The 21,650-nt window shown below is 39.8% G+C and overlaps 1 protein-coding gene across 5 annotated transcripts in view; it reads left to right on the top strand.

The window, feature by feature from the left end:
* The first annotated feature begins 260 nt into the window (after positions 1-260).
* sh2b3 (SH2B adaptor protein 3) overlaps positions 261-21,650 on the top strand; it is a 177,583-nt gene continuing 156,193 nt past the window's right edge. Inside the window, exons 1-2 of one of the 5 annotated variants that reach the window (XM_060843974.1) lie at positions 261-349; positions 10,089-10,919. In XM_060843974.1, coding sequence (XP_060699957.1) covers positions 10,116-10,919 — 804 coding nt within the window. In that variant the 5' untranslated portion in view covers positions 261-349; positions 10,089-10,115. Of the gene's footprint in view, positions 350-437; positions 459-677; positions 764-921; positions 979-1,509; positions 1,596-10,088; positions 10,920-21,650 lie in introns of those variants that run through there. The other 4 variants (XM_060843975.1, XM_060843976.1, XM_060843971.1 and 1 more) reach the window with 4 other exon arrangements.

Genomic DNA, 21,650 nt, shown 5'->3' with positions numbered 1-21,650 from the left:
CCCCCTCCTTCCCCCCCCCTACCTCCCCCTCCTTCCCCCCCTACCTCCCACCTCCCCCTCCTCCTCCCCCCTCCTTCCCACCCCACCTCCCTCCTCCACCTCCCTCCTCCACACCCCACCTCCCTCCTCCACCTCCCTCCTCCTTCCCCCATCTCCATCCCCATCTGTTTCCTCTTCCCACCCCATTCCCCTCCTCACCCTCCCTTTCCCCCCTCCCCTGTCTTCCTACACTTATCGAGTTCCCCCTCTCCTCTGTCCCCTCCCCTTTATTTGTTATGTTCTGCCTCTCTCGGTGCAATTTTAAAAGGCCGTTTTATTTTCGATTATTGAGTCAGAAGTTAATTAAGCGGTGAGTCTGATCTGAATTTCTCTTTCACTATCGAGTAGTGCAACGAAAGGACCGTGTACGTCCCAGTGCTCGTTGAACGCACTTAGTTAAACTGATCAGCGAACTTATTGTAAGTTTTTTTGTGCCTTTTCAAACTCAATAAAAGTTCAGCTCAGCCCTGACGCTGGAGAGACGGTGCGAGCTGCTTTCTGTTTTGCAGGCACCATATCCTGTCGGGGCAGTTTTGTTTTATTTTCGTCAGTAGTTGGACCTTGGCTTCAGGGAACCGAATGTAGAGGCCACTGTTGGACGACAGATTCGGATCCAGTTCAGCCTCTCCGACCCTGAACATGTCGATCTGGTAGATTAGGTGGTGTGTGTTTTCGCTCTGCAGCGCTGAGCGGCGGATCGCACAGTTCACAGCCCGGACAGAAGGTGAAAGATAAGTGGGGTTCTGTGCGCGGTTTTGTTGTTGGTGCAGCTTTTGCTGCTTAAATGTTGACGGAATCGACTCGAACCCATTCAACTGTCAAACTTGTCAGCGGAAATGATGAGTTTCGCGATTTTTTTTTTCGCGCATGGATTTCCTTCCTGAAGCAGCAAGGTTTAGACAACATGGGTGAGCAAGAGGGGGAAGATTTCGGCTTCAGGTAGCGACTTCAGTTGTACTTTTTTTTCCCCGTAAAACTCAACATTGTGTCCTGTGCTCATTTGCAACGTGAGGATACTATCTGGTTAGCGCAGTGATTCCTTTAGGAGAGGTATATATAATATATAATTACAGAGCAGAAGATAATATAGCGGCTCTGTCCTGCATGTGAGGGTTTTCTTTTCAGGTTTTCTTTCAGATCTAAAGGTCACGGTTTTTTGTTGACAAAGAACATTATTTCTGTCTTAAGGTCTTTAATGTGATGTCGAGTGTCTAACGCGGTCTTGTTAAATGCGAGGAGACGCGTGCGGGAACTGCAGAGGTTCGGGTCTGGCTGCACTGACTGAAGCACCACATGGTGGTGTTAAAGCAATGTTTGAAAACTCCAGCCCTCGTCTCCCCAAAACAGCCAGACACCTCTGCTGTCGATGTTTTCACTGCTCTTTGTAGAACGATCATACCAGGGGGCAGGAGGAAAGGTGGGCGTGGGGGGGGAATTGCGGTTTGTAAAAAAAAACCATGTGGAGGATGCGTCGCAAAGTTTGGAATTTCCACACTGTGAGTGCCGGCGCTGCACTGAATAACAGAGAACAAGTTGTTATTAGAGAGAGTAACCAGGTGAGTAAGTCTCACAGCGCTGTACTGATCTGTTAAAGCAGAAAGCGATGCGGACAAAATCCAAACCAATAACTTGATACACTCTAATTGGTTCTGTGAACTTTTTCGATTATGCGGACTTTTTTCATGTTTACCCATTCCTAGCACTTTTTAACCAAACATTTGCTGGATTGTAGTCCTAGTGATCGTCGGCACCCTTCCTGACAAATTTTCCAAGTACCGAATTAATAAAAGAAGCGGCCTCAAGTCCATGCATTTATCCCTGACGCCCCACCGGGTGACAGTCTGCACGCTGCCTCGGATCTGGTTGGATTGGATCTAAACAAGTATATTTGGAATGTCTTCCAGTCTCTTCAAATCCGAAATGCTAGTTGATTGAGTTTAAAGCAGATGTTTTTGGACATATTTTTAAATTCTTCAGATTTTCTAACTAGTCTAATTGGAAAATATGTACGTGGGAGATACTGAATTAGAATCCATTAGCCCCCATTGTAATAGCCTGTACAATTGAATACCAGCACATTGCAGGTCTGAATTCCATTTGGACAAGAATCTGGAGGATTATTGGTGAATGTTGAGAAATATTCAAGCAAGATGTAAAGTGGTTTAACTTCTTCTGGTGGTAAAATTCCAGTGTCGCCTATTCTGCTACTGACAGTACCAAGACAGTCTACACTTCATTGTAAAATGATCGAGAGGATTGGTATTCTAGAATTCTACATTGCACTTCATGAGATGTGCTCATACTGGTTGCCAAATGTGCTATTTGGACTTGGGAAACAAAGCTTGTCTTAAGAGCTTAGTCCTGTTCCTCACTTCTGTTCAAAACCTTTTGGCTAAAGGATACTCTTGTATAGGAAGTTGTAGGATGCTGAGTCATCCATGGGCTGTCAAGGCTGATAGAAGGATCAACAAAGGGGCCAGGGCAGGGGTTACAGCAAAAGTGTTCACAGACGAGCACGTCCACATCTAACTTTGCGAGTGCTGTTTAGATGTAGGATTTTTTATTATATGTATACACACATTAGACTTTAAAATGATTATACAGCTTGAGTTGTTTAGCTTTTGTAAAACAAATTGTAATAAAGGTCCTAAATAAGATTTAATGCTGAAGTTTTATCAGTATATAATCTGGTCACGTAAAGGTCTTACGCAACAGTGGTAATCCCTACCTCTGGTTTAGAAGTTCTGGGTTAGTCCCACCTGCATTAGAGACCATGCAGTGCTGTATCTGAAGAGGTTGATTAAAAATAGCTAAAAATCTATTCAGACAGCACTGTAATTAGTTATACTTTTAGGCTGCAACACAACTTTAAACAGTTTCTACTTTATAATGATCCAGTGTTTTACAGTACAGTTATATACAGTTACTTTGTTATGTTCACTCATTATTGTCTTTTTATTTGTTCAGTTAATTTGGATTTATAATCTGATGTGCTCGATTGGTAGGAGTATATTTTAGCAACACTGTTCACGGTTCTCAAATACTTGAATTGTGTTGGTTGCTTCAGCAGCTACACAAAATATCACATAGTCAGCAACATGCACTTGTGTATTGGTGTCAAAGCTACACCTTGTAAGATCTAGTAAGGAACCTGACAGAAGCCTGCTAGGTGTGCTATTATTGCTCATTTATGGGTTTATCCTGTTTGAATTTTGTATGCCCTGAGGTTTTCAAGAGCCTGTTCTGAATGTTGTTATGTTTGTAGGTAAACCATAGATTAGAACACAAAAACTTTGTTGATAACTGCAACTTAAAAGTTTAAAATCAGTGTTCCCTTTATGTGGTTAGATAGGCTTCATGGTATGTAACAAACATGAAAAAAATGAAACAAAAACAAATCCTATGTATGCTGGAAGTATTCAACAAGTCAAACACATCAGCCATCAAGAAATGCAAAGTCATCATTTTTGGCAAATGCCCGACATTATCATATATTTTTCTGTCTATCCATTCTCTCATTTAAGTACTTTTAACAAACTGAAGATTGTGAAGCATGCACGATTCAGTCAATCCATGTAACACTTACTCTATGTAACACTGTCACATTTTCATAAGATGTTATGTTACATAGTGGAACAAAGATTTCAAGTCCTCCTCCTAATAAATACTAACAAAGATGAAATGGTTATTTGCAAAATATGACTGCATTTAAAAATCATAACTTTTACAACTGATGATGTATGCATGAATTCTAAGCGGCCTGGTGTAATCAGAAGATAAGGCAACATAACTCAGAATAGTTAGCACGGTTAGATCACATGGAATCCAGGGAGAGCTAGCCATTTAGATGCAAATTTGGCTTAAAAGTAGGAGACTGAGTTTGGTGGTGGAGGTTTGTTTTTTCGTCTGGAGGCCTGTGATTATTGGTCCACTGTTTTTTGTCATTTATATAAATGATTTGGATGTGAATATATGGTGGTATCTTGAAAAATGTCCATAATACAGAGGAGGAGGTGCTGGATGTCTTAAACACATAAAGGTGGATAAATACCCAGGACTTGATCAGGTGTACCCTAGAATTCTGTGGGAAGCTAGGGAAGCGAGTGCTGGACCTCTTGCTAAGATATTTGGATAATCAGTAGTCACAGGTGAGATGCCAGAAGACTGGAGGTTGGCCAATGTGGTGTCACAATTTTAAGAAAAGTGGTAAGGAAAAGCCAGTGAACTATAGACCAGTGAGCCTGACAACAGTGGTGGGCAAACTTTTTTTTAGATTTGATTCCCTATAGTGTAGAAACAGGCCCTTTGGCCCAATAAGCCCACACCGACCCTCTGAAGCGCAACCCACCCAGACCCATTCTCCTACATTTACCCCTTCACCTAACACTATGGGCAATTTGGCATGGCCAATTCACGTAACCTGCACATCTTTGGACTGTGGGAAGAAACCGGAGCACCCGGAGGAAACCCATGCAGACACTGGGAGAACATGCAAACTCCACACAGACAGTTGCTCGAGGTGGGAATTGAACCCAGGTCCCTGGTGCTCTGAGGCAACATGCTAACCACTGAGCCAATCCTGAGGGACAGGATTTACATGGAAAGGCAAGGACTGATTACAGATAGTCAGCATGGCTTTGTGTGCGAATTCATGTCTGATTAACTTGACTGAGTTTTGTTTTTGAAGAAGTAACAAAGAGGATTGACAAGGGAAGAGTGGTGGATGTGACCTATGTGGATTTCACTAAGACGTTTGACAAGGTTCCTCATGGTAGACTGGCTAGTGAGGTTAGATCACATGGAATACAAGGAGAACTAGCCATCTGGATAGAGAACTGGCTCGAATATAGAAGACAGAGCGTGGTGGTAGAGGGTTGGAGTGCCACAAAGATTAGGCTAGGTGTACAGATTTTTCCTTTGGTTGTAAACATAGGAGGTATAGTTACTAAGTTTGCAGATGACACCAAAATTGGAGGTGTAGTGGACAGCGAAGAAGATTACCTCAGAGTGCAATGGGCCGAGGAGTGGCAGATGGAGTTTAATTTAGATAAATGTGAGGTGCTGCATTTTGGGAAAGCAAATTGCGACAGAACTTATACACTTAATAGTAAGATCCTGCTGAACAAAGAGACCATGGAGTGCAGGTTCATAGTTCCTTGAAAGTAAATCGCAGTTGGTAGGATTGTGAAGAAGGCATTTAGTATGCTTTCTTTTATTGGTCAGAGTATTGAGTACAGGAATTGGGAGGTCATGTTGCAGCTGTACAGGACATTGGTTAGGTCACTTTTGGAATATTGTGTGCAATTCTGGTCTCCCTCCTATTGAAAGAATGTTGTGAAACTTGAAAGGGTTCAGAAAAGATTTACAAGGATGTTGCCAGGTTAGAAAGTTTGAGGGAGAGGCTGAATAGGCAGGGACTGTTTTCCCTGGAGCATCTGAGGCTGAGGGGTGACCTTAAAGAAGTTTATAAAATCATGAGGGGCATGGATAGTGTAAGTAGACAAGGTCTTTTCCCTGGGATGGGGGAGTCCAGAACTAGAGGCCATAGGTTTAAGATGAGAGGGACCTAAAGGGCAACCTTTTCATGCACAGAGTGTTGCATGTATGGAATCAGCTGCCAGAGGAAGTGGTGGATGCTGGCAGAATTAGAATATTTAAAAGACATCTGATGGGTACAAAAATAGGAAGGCTTTAGAATGATATGGGCCAAATGCTGGCAAATGTGACTAGATTAATTTAGGATATCTGGTCGGCGTGGATGAGTTGGATAGAAGTGTTTGTTTCCATGTCTATGACTCTATGAATGGTTAGTAGGTTTGCAGATTAAGCCCGAATTGGTAGTGTAGTGGGCAGTGAAAAAGGCTACCTCAGAGTACAACAGGACATTGATTAGATGGACCAACGGGCCAAGAAGTGGCAGATGGAGTTTAATTTAGATAAATGCAAGGTGTTGCATTTTGGTAAGGCAAACCAGGGCAGAATTTGTACACTTAATGGTATGACCGTGGGGAATGTTGCCAAATAAAGAGATCTTGGGGGTGCAGTTCATTGTTCCTTGCAGGTACAACATCCAACCTGGCAACATCCTTGTAAATCTTTTCTGAACCCTTTCAAGTTTCACAACATTCTTTCAATAGGAGGGAGACCAGAATTGCACACAATATTCCAAAAGTGACCTAACCAGTGTCCTGTACAGCTGCAACATGACCTCCCAATTCCTGTACTCAATACTCTGACCGATAAAAGAAAGCATACTAAATGCCTTCTTCACAATCCTACCAACTGCGATTTACTTTCAAGGAACTATGAACCTGCACTCCATGGTCTCTTTGTTCAGCAGGATCTTACTATTAAGTGTATAAGTTCTGTCGCAATTTGCTTTCCCAAAATGCAGCACCTCACATTTTCCTTCCTTGGAATCACAGGTAGACAGGGTAGTGAAGAAAGAGCTTGGTTTGTTTGCCTTTATTGGTCAGTCATTAAAGGTAGGAGTTGGGATGTCATGTTATGGCTGTACAGGACATTGGTTAGGTCACCTTTGGAATAATGCATTTCGTTCTAGTCTCTCTGCTATAGTGAAGGTGTTGTTAAAATTGAATGGGTTCAGAAAACAAGGATGTTGCTGGGTTTGAACTATAGGGAATGGCTGAATAGGCTGCGACTATTTTCCCTAGAGCATCTGGGAAAAGGTTGCTCAAAGAATATTATGTAGATAATCATTCTGTTTGGGACAATGGTCATTTGACAAAGGATGTCACTGAGAATTCGCTTTGCTATTGTGATGGAAATTTGGGAAGAAAATAGGTTAATGTTTTACAAAGAATAATGCTTGCCTGAGAAATTAGTGCATGTCATAGACTTGTACAGCAGGGAAAAGACCCTTCGGTCCAACCCGTCCATGCCGACCAACTATCCCAACCCAATTTAGTCCCACCTGCCAGCATCCAGCCTATATCCCTCCAAACCCTTCCTATTCATATACCCATCCAAATGCCTCTTAAATGTTGCAATTGTACCAGCCTCCACCACATCCTCTGGCAGCTCATTCCATACATGTACCACCCTCTGCATGAAAAAGTTGCCCCTTGGGTCTCTTTTTTTATATCTTTCCCCTCTCACCCTAAACCTATGCCCTCTAGTTCTGGACTCCCCAACCCAAGGGAAAAGACTTTGCCTATTTATCCTATCCATGCCCTTCATAATTTTGTAAACCTCTATAACTTGAAGGGAACCATTTTATGTAATGATGAGAACCTTAAATATCGTTACTGGATAGCAATTTTTATTAAATTGTTTTATAATTACTTTCTCAATGTGGAAATATTGTTTAAAGAACAGGTAGTCGGAACTCTGCCAATAATTGTTTGTATTATAATGTGACGTTAATGCTTAAAAAAACTATAGTTTTGGAAAGATTATCAAACAAATAATATAAGATTAAATTTAAAGGAGGGAGGAAATCTGTTCTTGCCTGTTTAATCACATTAAGTTTGTTAACCTCTTCCTTTACTTGAGGTTGGGAAGAAAGAGGTAGTGGCTGTTAATTTTCTTGTACGTTTTTTTTGTTCCTTAATACCAAATGTGGAAGGAACTATGACACTCAGTAGTCAATAAACTCCATCCAGAAAGGGAAGTGTCTTGGTTTTCTGCCTCACTGATTGGCTTGGATCCTTTCCTGCCCCAGGTTTGCTTTGGGAGACAGCAGCCATGACTTTAGCCTGACTCTGATTGTGGAACTTGGAAATTTGGTAAAAACAATGACTGCAAATGCTGGAAACGAGAATCTAGGTTAGAGTGGTGCTGGAAAAGCACAGCAGTTCAGGCAGCATCCGAGGAGCAGTAAAATCAACGTTTCGGGCAAAAGCCCTTCATCAGGAATATAGGCAGACAGCCTGAAGGGTGGAGAGATGGGCTGATTTTCAGAAGTTGGGATCATAGTATTGGAGAATGGCTTGACTCTAAAAACAACTTGAGGATTAATATCTGAGGCATTGAGAACTGGCCCTCACTGCTAGAAGAGCAGGAGCATCTGTTAGTGTCCCAGCAAATGATTTTGCCTCAATCAACACCAGAAAAAAACTTACAAAAACAATTAAATGAATGCTTATGTTAGACTTTTGCATGGAAAAAACAACTTGTTTGTACATAATATAACACACCTTAGGGGAGTTGGGCTTTGGAATTTGAAACTTGAACTTCCTAGCCCAGAGGTAGGGACACTATTACTGTACCAAAGACTCTACCTTCAAAGGAGTTGTGATAAACTGGCTAGGAATTAAACTGGAGTCCACCACGTGGCAGGTGAAAATTGTACCACTAAACCACTAACGCCACCATTTCAGACCTTTTGCATAGATTGGTTGATTCAATTATCTAGTTAACAGCTAATCCACTTCAAAAGTAATTTACAATATATAAAATATCTAGAGAAATTCTGAGGGCATCAAAAGACAACATCGGCATATCTAATTTCCTAAGTGTTTCCTAAGTAGCCTTGCAGCAAAGAATAAACCACATGTGTAATCCATTTATTTAAATGAAACTTTTATTTTTCAATCTTCATTGTTGTTTATGGTTCAAATGTCAATCATCAAATGATGAGGATGTGACTAAGAGCATTGTCATTACCAAAAGGGCTGGTAAGTTTTTGCCAGTAAAAAATCTGTGGACTGGGCATACATTTACAATAAACAAATTACAAAAAAACTTATTGTTTAATTCCTTCAAGACTAGAATAGCATTTATGCAATAATTTGAAAAAAAAGGCACATTGCCAGTCAAGAGTGTTTTTAATTACCCCAAAGGTATTGTGTATTATTCAGTTCTGTGCATGATTTTTCCAAGTGGTCTTAATGTTCAGCCTTCTATCACTGCTTTCAGCGGACTTATATGTATGTACAATGAAAAGTACTAAACATAACAATTCATTGTTGTTCATTACGTTTCCTTCTATCACACTTTGAATTTCTGATTTGCTTACATATTGTCAGATCTTATGGCACAGAGAGTAGCAATCTGGCCTCTGACCCAGAGTTCTGGGTTTAAGTCTCACTCACTGATGCCCAGGGATGGAGCATCCCTTGTTATCTGTGCTTGATGTGGACTGGTATTCCTCAGGTGATACTCTGGTGATGGTTTGGCAAGGTGTTCCAGAGTAAAGAAAACTAGCTATGGTAACAAATATGAGCACATTGCTTTGTCTGTCTCATGCATTGCTAGATGTAGGAAAGCCTCTTAAGTCTGTATATGTTGCCTTATTCAAAACTGAGTTAGAGACAAAAAACTGCAGTTGCTGGAATCCAAGGTAGACAAGTAGGAGGCTGGAAGAACACAGCAAACCAGGCAACTGCGTACCTCAAATGCAGCTAGAGAATTCGGAAACTAATAGACTATACCTATAGGTATTTAACTGAATGTTGTGACCTTTCTAGGTTCAAATCACTCTCCAATAATTGAGCACAACAGTCAAAGCTGACATATCAATCAATTACTGAGGGAGGACAATGCCATCTTTCAGATGAGACTTAGACTGACATTCTTTCACTGACACTCTCTTTCAAAGAAGCACATAGGAATCAACCCCAGGGTCATGGCCAAAATTTATCCTTTATTTGATATCACAAAAGAGGTTATTATATTGCTGTTTTTTGCTATGTTATGTGTAATTGACAATCAAGTTTGCTATGCTACAACAATGATTATGTTCAAAATTTTCACACTGTAAATTGTTTTGAGATAACTGGTGACAACGAAAAGCACAGTACAGGTATTGATGCACAACTCACTTTTATCATTGTGAACAGTGATTGTTGTTCACAAATGAAGAATGGATAGGACTGTTAATGGTCTTTTGAATGATTGCATTGATTGTTGATCCTGGGATATGAAAAGATTTTTCTTGTTCACTACACAACTTTGCTTTAAAACCAAGATTTTAAATTTCCTTTTGACCATGTGCATTTCAGAACTTTTCAAACATTAGATTTATATACTTGCTTTCATTCTTTCTCCAAAACCACTAACATGATATTTTGTTTGTCTTTTCCCAGCATAATCCAGCTGTCACAGATGTTGCAATGAATGGCAACACTGTAGGACAAGGGACTTTGACACAGCCTCGTAGCTGGAAAGAGTTTTGTGAACTGCATGCCCATGCCACAGCCACGGAGCTCGCTAGGCAGTATTTGCTATTTGCAAATGAAAATCCAAGTCACGACGTACAGGGGCCTGAAAACTTTTCTTTACAGTTCACAGATCTTTTTCAACAGTACTTCAGAAATGAGGTAAAAGAGGGACTTGCTCTGAATAGGTGTACCATTGTGCCCTTTACAGGAGTACAGGATTACAGGGAAACAAGTAGGAAGACTACTGATGGCTCTTCTGGTTTGGTTTTACCGAAGATGGAAACTGAGGTGAACAGTGTTGAACAAACTGAAAGGAGTTCTGACACTAATCTCCCATTTTCATCAAAGTCACGAAGTTCTGAAGATGTTTCAGTTTCTGCATGCCCATCACTTGAACGACCCAAAACATTAAGTCAGTTTACAAGAAATGTCAAAGGCAGTATACGGCGACTGTTCCGAAGGAAATCAACAGATGCAATACCTATAGATGGAAAAGAAGAAGCTTCTGGAGAAGTTGGTTCACCTGAAAGGGACTGGTTAAGAAACCTGGCTCATAAATTCCCTTGGTCAAGAACTGTATCTAGAGAAGAGGTTCTTGACATCCGCAAGGATGGTGTTTTAAATTATATGGTGGTGGATGATGTAAGCATGGACATGGACATGGGCACACGATGGCAAAGATGTAGGTTGCTTGTGCGAAAGGCAAAGTCATATGAAGGTGATGGATATATACTGGAGTTATTTGACCCACCAAAGGTAAGTGCACCTTTTTTGAAAACTCACTTTCTGGCTAATTGATTTCAGAATTTGGCTGATTTAAAAAAAATAAAGTTTTAAAATAATTTACTTTCCATTTTGAATTGCTCTGTGTTAGAGCTTGTTAATTAAGTTGAGATGATTGAGTCGGCAGTCTTGATGACATATTGAAACAATTGTAATAAGCTATAGGCAATAAACCCATGAACCCCATAAGCTAATGTGTACCTTTTTGAGGTCTCCCAAAGCAGCATCTGTTGTATCCCTTGACAGAGCAACACAGGTGTTCTAAGCCGAGCTAGGTTAAAACACACGTTTGAAAACCTTTTGGGTGTTTACACTTTTAAAATAGATAGAATTTAGGGGTGACTTGGAGTAGGGAGCATATAAAAACTTGTCAGGTATTATATGATACTATTGCTTTGATTTGCAGTGTAAGGTACAACGTATGCACTTTTCAACAATAAGGTTACTGACTAGGTTGTCAGGCAAGAAATGCAGTTCCAAATGTTGGCAATTTGCAGAAAAGGTGAGAATTGATCAGAAGTTTGGAGCACGTAAATGTTGGAGCAATGAAGTTTGTCAGCAGATATAAAATTATTGTTTTCATCAGTAACTACATAATTATTGAAGATGCCCTCTCAGCAGTAAAGATATATAGGATCAGAAATTACGAATGATCACTTAGTGCTTTGTCAGATCTTTACAGAACAATAGAAAAGTAGTTCAGAATGCGATCAGTCAGCCATTGTGTCTTTGCTGGCTCAGTAAACTAGCCAGGAGGAAGTGAAAACTGCAGATGCTGGAGATCCGAGTCGAGTGTGTGGTGCTGGAAAAGGACAGCAGGTCTGGCAGCATCCGAGGAGCAGGAGAGTTGACGTTTTGGGCATAAGCCCTTCATCGGGAATGAGGCCTCATTCCTGATGAAGGGCTTATGCCCAAAACGTAGATTCTCTTGCTCCTCGGATGCTGCCTGACCTGCTGTGCTTTTCCAGCAACATACTCGCCACTCGGCAAACTAGCCACCTAATTTATGGCTGTACACCATCAACTGTTTTTGCCTTATGTCTTTTAAATGTTTGGAAAAGTTCCAAACAAGTTGTATTCTATGCTCAAAATGTGTATTTATGTTCTGGAAGTTACATACAAACATTTCTCTGATGGTATAGAGGTTAGTTGCAACAGCACGTCCAATGTAGTATAGGATTGTTAAGTAAGGGCAGCATGTTGTACTACCACAGATATCCACTTATCATAATGCGGTATTACAAAAGTAATTTTACTGGCTAAGGTGAGTTAAATTTTGGGGACGTTGCTTAAATATTTCTCAAAACTATATGTATGAGCACTCCTAGGCTTTGGAAGAAATAGTTAATTTCACTGTTGGTAAAATTGAATTGCAGCTTTTTGCTTTTTGCTTAAAAGGTATCAAAGGTGTTTCATGTGTGTCATGTCAAAACGTTCTTTTACTGGTTTCAAGTAAATTAAGTTCTGCATAAATAATTTCCTAATGTATCATTGCTTGCGCAGATAGAAACAAAAGGTCATCAGCACACCTGCAGTTACCAGCTGTTTGGATGTTTCCTTCCTTTGATGGCTTGGTTTAAAAAAAAGTGAAGTTTATGAGGTGGTGGTGAGGCAGTCTCTTATTGCCTGATGAGTGCATCTAAACTTGGAGAACTTGGCTTCCTATTAAACAGCAGCATTAATATAGCAATGTCCTTCTAAATGTTATATAAATATTTAACTGTACATTTCCTGCTTATGAGCCATTTCAATAATGTTTCAGCTTTTCCTTTTTTTTTTGGTAGGTTAACCCTTTGGGAGTAATAACATTTTTCTAATTAATTGAACTTTGTCTAAGAATTTTTCAAATTTGTACAATGTTAATTAAACCAGTCAAAACAGTGTTTTGGTGAGTCATAGAGATGTACAGCATGGAGACAGACCCTTTAGTCCAACTCATCCATGCCGACCAGATATCCTAAATAACTCTAGTCCCATTTGCCAGCATTTGGTCTATATCCATCTAAACCCTTCGAATCCATATACCCATCTGATGTCTTTTAAATATTGTAATTGTACGAGCCTCCACCACTTCCTCTGGCAGCCCATTCCATACAAGAACCACTTTCTGTGTGAAAAAGTTGCCCTTTAGGTCCATTTTAAATCTTTCCCCTCTCACCTTAAACTTATACCCTCTAGTTTTGGACTCCTGTGGAATGACAGAGCAGGCTCAAGAGACTGTGCCTATGTTGAATGGTCTTATTTCTCTGTCTGTCTGTCTCTGTCTCTCTCTCTCTCTCTCTCTCTCTCTCTCTCTCTCTCTCTCTCTCTCTCGGTTGTAAATCTTAACTCAATAACACTTCAGCCATCTCAACAGGTAGCTTGCCGAGTTGATTAGTTTAAGTAACATGATTTCTTGGAAATGCTGTTTTGACTCACTGCTAACAAAAGAGCTTCTGGTCATTAAAGTAAACAAATTGCCTTCATAGAACTGAAAACCAAGCACTTATTTATCTGTACTTCAGAACCCAGATGCCCAGAGAAGAATAATGTATTATAAACAGTATTTCAATGTTCTGGTTAACTTGGACTTTCAGGATTATTCCTAAGCACCATGTAAAATTCTTCTCTATTTTACAACTGGAACTGCATCCCAGTTTTCTCAACGTCATTTTGGTCTGTGATCTCTGGTCTCTTGATACCAAGTCCGTACAGTTCAATACCATTCTTTATGTAACATTCACCCACTGAGCCTTTGGGTGATAGCATATTAAATGTCTTGACCTAGCTGCTATAGCATTGTGTGACATGAATCAATTTTTCACCTCCCAGCAGGAAACCCTAGGCCTATTGATTTATTTTACCAATCAATGATTTTAATTTTAAAATGATGCATTATTATTGGGAAAGAGGTGTAAGCACATTGTGAGCAAAATTAAGGATCAGTGTCCGTTAAAAAGAATTGCACAGATTTACTGTAAAAATGTGAAATTTTCTTTTGTTTCTCTGTGTACTTTGTAGTAATGTCATTAGACTATATGCAGCCTTTGACTTTGAGATAAACATTTGATGTTCTGTTTCCTGTTGTTGTGCTGTGGAAGTGTTGTTTTCCTTTTATCTGGATTTTACTTCCATATTTGGGGCATCATTGCTCTCTGACAAATGAGAACAGTTTCAGACAAAAGCAATAAACACAATTTATGAATATTACACATTTTAATTTATTCAGCTCTGATGGAGTTTAAGATTAAATATAGAAATCTGTTACACAACAAAATTATATTGATTGATCCACTAAAGTTCAAGTACTATTGGCTAAAATTTACATGCCTGTGCTGGGCCATGTTTACAGCGCTGAGGATGACATATAAAATAAGTCACCCAACATTCCATCCACTCAAGTGCTCATCCTTGATATACGCTGCATGGGAATGTGCATAAATCAGCAGCCTACACGCATATGTAAATAAATAATTAAAAATCCATGCGGCTTATTGGCCAGCCATGGGTTTTAATGATTCACAGCACATATCAACGTATGGTTGGCATGGCAGAAATGGGCAGGATGTTTGATCCGATGGCCAACACGAGAAAGGTGGGAAGGAAGGAGTGGAAGCCCTTTCAGGAGGTGTTCTGCATAAGGCAGGGACATGGTTAACTGATCTCCAGGATGCCCATTTCTCCAACTCTGAAGCCAAGGTCTCATTATAAACTAGTTTAGTCTACCCACGGCATGTTTTAGTTATGGGTTGGGCTTTTTCAGGAAGAGTCATTATCCAACCAACTATCCTTGTAGGGTGATAGGTGAGCAGTCTAATCTTCTGTAAATGCAGGGCTACATTCTTCTTTCTTCCTCCTCACCACCCTGACCCCAGCCTGATTTTTCTCTTTCTGCCATAAAGCTAATGTATGCTGGTCTGTAACCCCACAGTTGGAATAACTTTCCAATATTAAACCCAAGGATCCTTTCTGTATCTGCACTTTGACATTGACTATTAGCAATTTAGGCTAGTGGAAGGGAGGAACTGTGGTTAAACCTTTCCTTGCACAATATCCAAACATTGCTGCTTATTTTACTTGCGCTAAAATAATGTAACAAGACTCTTGGCTTTCTGCTCCTCCAGCTGAGGTATTTTTAGTATCCCCACTGTTGAGGTCGTGCACACACTTAAGAGGTCAAATATTCCTGTATTGCTTAGATCTACAGAACTTAATTGCATTAAAGACACTCCATGTTGAGTCATTGTGCACCACTATTAGATTTAAAGATTGTTTCAGCTTCTCTTAAACTAATTCTGTGCATGCTTAGAAACTTTGCCATAATTGCAGATCTATAGCATTCCCATTTATATCTACCTTCGGCAATTCTGAGAATAAGTCAGCCAAATGGCGTGACTACTTGTGTGTAGAGAGAATTTAGAATCTTTCAGTTCTGGTGCATTTTAACCCCCCCCCCAGTTTCCTCTCACCAGTGGGCCCAGTTTGTACCAGTACAGAACAGCACAAACAATAACCAGGAAACCAGGCTATTTTTGCACAATATATTGAGTGTGTTATTTTTTAGCCTCTGCTAAGCCTACCTGCTCTTGTATTTGAATTTTTACTCCAGGCACATTTAAATTGGCATTCCTTCATAAAAGCCAAATTGTCTTTTGATTGAATGAATTCAATTGTTATCAAGTCCATTATGAAACTACATTAATTCCCACTGAATGGCAAAAACTCATGGAATCCTGGCAATGCAGAGCCAGTATTCAGTTTCTAGCCTCTCCTCTGCTAAAGGCCACGAACTTTGTGGCGGCAATAATCCTTCATCATTTCCTTCAGTATCCAAACAGCCTTTGTTGCATCCTTGAACCTGGACATTTTAAGGATTGGAGTTTCTTGCAGTAAAAGGGGTAAGTTCAGGCCAATAATTTCATGCCACAGGTCAGTGTGCTGCAGTGTTTGCATTCTGTAATGAAAACTGCTTCTGGAGAACTGCAGCCTACCTGTCATGGGTGTCCGTTGAAGCCATTTAATGTGTCAATTGGGGGCACTCCTTACAATTCGCCCAGAATTTTCCAAACAGATGAGGACCCAATTGTTGAGGCTGAAGCCCTTTAGGTGGATGGAGGTGGCCTCCTGATGGCAGGTTGGTAAGACAGCCATGCCTCCGTTTAATTTCATCACCATCCTCACCACCACCCCTTCCCCCACCCCCCCCAAACCACCACCACCCAGCTGTGGGTGGCGGGAGGGCCGTTCTGTGGAAGGGTTCCCCATTCAGAATGATCGCCTGACAGCATAGCCACATTTTAATTTTAAGTTTTCTAAAGGCTTCAGAAGGTGCCTCCAAGTCCACAAAGAAACTGCCTTTTGCTTTCACATCTATTGTGGTTTTGCCCTAGTGGGCCTGCTGGCTTCCTACAGCCTGCATTAGTTAATATGTCCTTAATAGAACACAGAACTGAAAGCACAAGGACAGACCCTTCAGTCCAGTGTGTCTGTGCCAACCATAATGTCATTTCAAACTTGTCCCATCTGTGTGCACAAGGTCCTTATCCCTGTATTCTGTGCCTGTTCATGTCTCTGCCTCATAAATGGTAAAACAGGGCTTTTGAAGGTAGCCTCTCAATTGGCAACCTCTTTAAAATTTTCCTCCAGAGTTTATCCACAGACACCATTCCTGAACTGGATCATAGCTCGATGTAGGGTTTGGGATCCAGCAGCTAATGGCCAGTTCTAATTGCCAGCAAACCATTTAACGAGTTGACAAAAGTGGACATTACATTCAACCCTGATCCTACTAGAGTGTGCACATATCTCAATAGAAAACCCTCTATAGTAATCTGGAGCAGAACTCCTAACAAGGTGTTTAACCCTGGGTCTCCCTGATGCAATTGCTTCCTGGATTGATGTTGGTCCAGAGCTAGGAGAAAGTGAGGATTGCAGATGCTGGACATCAGAGCTGAAAATGTGTCGCTGGAAAAGCACAGCAGGTCAGGCAGCATCCAAGGAGCAGGAGAATCGACGTTTCGGGCATGAGCCCTTCTTCAGGAAGCATGAAGATTCCTGAAGAAGGGCTCATGCTCGAAACGTCAATTCTCCTGCTCCTTGGATGCTGCGTTGATCCAGTGCTGTCAAACAAATGCAGGGAATAAACAGAGTATTCTGAACGGTCTACTTATAAAACCTCATTTGAAAGTCTTCACAAAAGTTTATTGTATTACTCAGACATTTCCAAGAAATGCCATTTAAATTATGTAAATTAAAAGTTGCATGCTGTTTTGATTATTTGAACAAAAGTCTCTAAATACTGATTAAAAAATGCTTACTGTTAAAGCACAGACAAGACAGTGAGCCTATTATGTCGAATAAGTTCAAGAATTTTCATTATTCTGAATGAGAATTGACTGCCGGTTTTGTACTGATTCAAAGTGAAGCCCATATTTAATTATCTTCAAATGATCTTAAAACCGTGGTCCTGATGTATTGCTGTATAGACAATGTTTTAAAGGTTACCCATACATTGTTCTTAGGTCAAAGGGCTCAGAGAGACTTGCCCCAGACTTTTTTTACCATTGCTTCTTTATAGCTAGCTGCTTGAGACAAAACACTTTGAATCAATTTGGTGCTAGTTTTCTGTTCCTTCCTAAGATGAGATATTTCAAATGTCATATGAGTAATGGTGGCATACGCGCAAATCCAAACGTATTGCTGAAAATAGACATTTTGCCAAAGCCTTTTTGTTTTACACTCATCAGAATAGTTTGAGGGACAGGTAAAGCTAGCTATTTCACAGTGCTACAATGCAGTTGCAACATGGGTGGTTTTCGTCATTAACAGGATACTGCTGTCAAGGAAAAACAAGTTTTGCTTATAAATTTCTGTGACTGTATGATGCTAGGTTTGTTGGTTATACAGCTCAAAGACTGGTGGATCATTTCCAACAGTATGTCCTTTCAGCTGTTTGCAACAATCAAGGTACGGACTGTACTCAACCAGCCCACACTTAAAAAACCCATAATGTTGTGTCTGATACTAGATATGATTCTGCAATTGGAAGACATATGCTGGATAATCGTGAATGTGCAGGAAGTATTTTGACAATCAATTCTCAGTTGAGCTTGTAGAATGCGTGTTCTGGAAGCTGAATATCTTAATACACAGAAGGCCTGTTTTTTGCAAACAGAAAGAATATGTACATGCAATACACTTGTTTAGGCTCAGTTACATTCATTTCCCTGATCATTTCTGGTGACAATGTCCACCAAGGAGAGCCAACTTGCCTGTTTTAACATTTAAACAAAATCTGGCTATTAACTGTCAAGCAGCATTTATGGGTGCATTATCTTTGGCAATGCCTAGTCCAATCCATGCACTTGCCAACTGATTAGCAGTACACTCTCAAGCAGTATAAATGCTGTTTATCCCCATGAATTTTTATTTTTGTGAAATGTCCTAAGTGCAAGATGAAAGGCTTTGACAAAATGTCTTTTTTTAACAGCAATGTTTGAGTTCTCTCCTACCAACTGATTACATTCTATTACTTTACAAATTACATGTGCTTAACATTTTGGTAGCAAAATCAATTACCGTTTGCCTTGATGCTTTATTATCTAAACGTCTTTCCTTTTTTAAGTCCGTCTGTATTATGATATAGCACGTTGATTGAGTACTGTGCAAAACTAAAGACTTGACTTAAGATGATTTTTGTGTTCTCTGTATTCAAGTAACCGAAGGGTATTTTGCTTCTGCGAATTTCAGAGGAGTAACAGAGCCCTTTTTCATTTTCCTGGATGTAAATTCACTCAAAGATTTGAAAGTTGTTGAATGAAAAGCTGAGCTGTGCACTTTAGGCTTGGGAGGTTCTGGGTTCAATTAATTGCGATAGAAATAATTCAGTCATCTGAGTGCTTCACCTCAAAAGGTCATGGTTGATCTGTACCTCAACTCTGAAAGCAAACCTTCAAGCTCAGCGAGATAACTTACGTACTTAGCATCAACCCGAGCTACAAATTTTCTCAAAAATCAGCACCTCCACTCTATTTACCTGTCTTTGTTCCAAATCCCTTGATTCCCTGATGAACAAAAAAATCTGTTCACCCAGTCCTCAATATTTCAACTGCTTCAGTACTCACAGTCTTTTGGAATAGAGGTAAAGGTTTATGGAACACTTTATGCAAAACATTTGGCATTTAAATGGAGAACTGGCTATAATTTTAATATGACTGCTCCTTGTTCTAGATTCTTCCACTAAAGCCAATGATTTCTTCAGATCTATCTTATCAAGTCCCTTTATAATTTTAAATGCTTCAATTAGATCACCCCTCAACCTAAAGTCATGTGAACACAAGCCTGGTCTGTGCAATTTGTTTCCATAATTTTACACTTCAAAATGTGTTATCTTTCTCCTGAATCCTTTCCCTCATGGTCGATACCTCTGTACTGATGGATGGTGGCCAATGCTGATGCAGTGTCCAGATGGAATCTGACCAAGGCTGTGTACCACTAAAACAACACTTCCTCAAATTGTGTTCCAAACACCTTGAAATAACATTCCATTCACTGTCTTTTAATAATTTTGTTTGTAACAGCTTAGTTGAGGTGGTATGCAAGAGCTTAAATTGCTCAAGGTGCTCAGGAATTGAGAGGAGAATATTAGCTGCTGTTTATTTTCTTGATTGTTTTCCATTTTCACCTACTGGAAATTTAAGTGACAGTAAGATCAATCTTGACAATGGCCCTGCAGTTGAACAGCCAGTCAGTACAATAAAATACTTTGCTGTGGAACTGTGTACCATTTAATGAATCATTGTCTCGAAGGGAAAACAGAAAATAAAATAGCATCCCTATTAGATAAGTACACTCCCATGTGTTGCAGAGCCTTAAGGTCATAGATGCAATTCCTAGTTTAATCTCGGTCATGTGCCCACCATGAAGCTAAAATTGGAAACAGGTGATTTCCTGCTAAACAATCTATGTTTTGGTAGCTTGACTGAGGGAAGGATTGAACCCTTTACATTGTCCCTTACTGTCACAAGTTGACTCATTATCAAACGTAGGTTAAGAAATCTTGAAATAATGGAAATCCGTCAGTGCCATTGTATCTTAATTCACCCAGCTAGATTTCAACATGTTGAGAAAAGAGGTCAGGAAATTAGAGAGAATTGTTTTTTTTTCAACGTAGGTAAAACTGCATCTCACGGATTACTGTGTGAAATACAGGAAGTTATCAACTGATGTTTATAACTTACGAACAGTTGATGCACTGTCAGAATATTGCATGTTCTCTTTTTGTCCCTGCTTATCACAAACACTGATCATATGCCTGTGATACATTTGAGTATTGAAACATAAATCAAAGTTCTACATCTCCTGTTTCATAAATTGAAAACTTGTTGTCTCATTTCTCAGAAGAGAAGCAAAGTGCTTTCTGTGAAATAGCTTATGAGGAAGCAGGTGTTGCTGATAGTGTGACTCAATATCTAGCTTAAATATGTTGTCAGCAAAAAGCTTTTCGCAGAACACCTATTCTGCAACATCATTGGAAAATGAAGACATTACAGAATATATCTGTTAGTTTAGTAGTATTGTCTAATCTAAAAATGTATGTGCCAGTTAAAGTAATTTTACTTTACATAAGGTTTTCTCGACTTAATTGACCAAAAAGCTTATTGAACAAGGGAAAGAATACTGTGCGTGATTTTTCCCCTACTTTGAAGTTAATCATAATGTTCTATATTCATGAATTGGGTGTGGCATACACTGACAAAATCTGTCTAAAAGCTTGACTACATCACTTGGCTGACACTTCAATTCATATTGAGAAAGCGCTATATTCTAGCTGAAATGTTAATGTGCTCAGGTGGACATTATTGACCTAATGGCCCTGTGTGGAAGCGAAATTCAGCATTCTTGGGTCTCCTGTCCAATGTTGTTCCTTCATCCACTCATCTGTTCTGGTATTTAATAATTTGTGTTGGACCTTGCTGTGTCTGAACTTCCTGTCTGTTGCATTTGCCTGTGTAAAAACACTGCATTTAAGAAGTAATCTATTGGCTTCTGAGGACGAGATAAGATGCTATTTAATTGCAAGTTTCTTCTTCTACTCGTCTAACCTCTAACATTTCCTGTCCCTGCAGTGCATGAATTCTATCCCATGGCTTCTTTAACTAAGCACTAAATTGGTGTCATTTTAGGGTTTTTTTTTACTTTTTGCACTCTGGCAGATAATTCCAATCCATTACTTGGTTCTTTAAATGATTGCCTGAGATTTTTTTTTCAAAACATTATTTTGGGCTGGTTTGAAAATAAGGATGTTTGGTGCAAGTCCCTTCAACCTTTGTTGCCACGTATCAATATTTTAGGTCTGAATATCTAGAAGGAAATATCAGTAAAACTTGTGAATGATGCATATTAGTTCAATTCACCTCTATACCTTAATGGATCTCCAGTTTTACCTGTATTTTCATTTCTAAGTGTTACTGATTTCTCCCTCTGAGGAAAGTAAAAGCTGACGGTCAAAGAAATCAAACTGATATTTTCATATAAAGTTTTCAAGAATCTTGCATTTACAAATCTGAACATAACTGCTTGGTAATCTGTTTTTGCCTTGGACCTGTGTAGGCCAAGTTTTGGTTCGAGATTAATAAATATTCTGTATGTAAAGACCCAGCTGCAATGGGCACCAGAAAGAAATGGAAAGCAATTCATTCAGCTGTAAATCTTCACAAACAGAAA

The sequence above is a fragment of the Hemiscyllium ocellatum genome, chromosome 24 (assembly GCF_020745735.1).
Source record: "Hemiscyllium ocellatum isolate sHemOce1 chromosome 24, sHemOce1.pat.X.cur, whole genome shotgun sequence".
In the NCBI taxonomy this organism is placed as follows: Eukaryota; Metazoa; Chordata; class Chondrichthyes; order Orectolobiformes; family Hemiscylliidae; genus Hemiscyllium; species Hemiscyllium ocellatum.
Note: the sequence above shows the minus strand (reverse complement) of the source record. Positions and strands in the feature narration are given on the sequence as shown.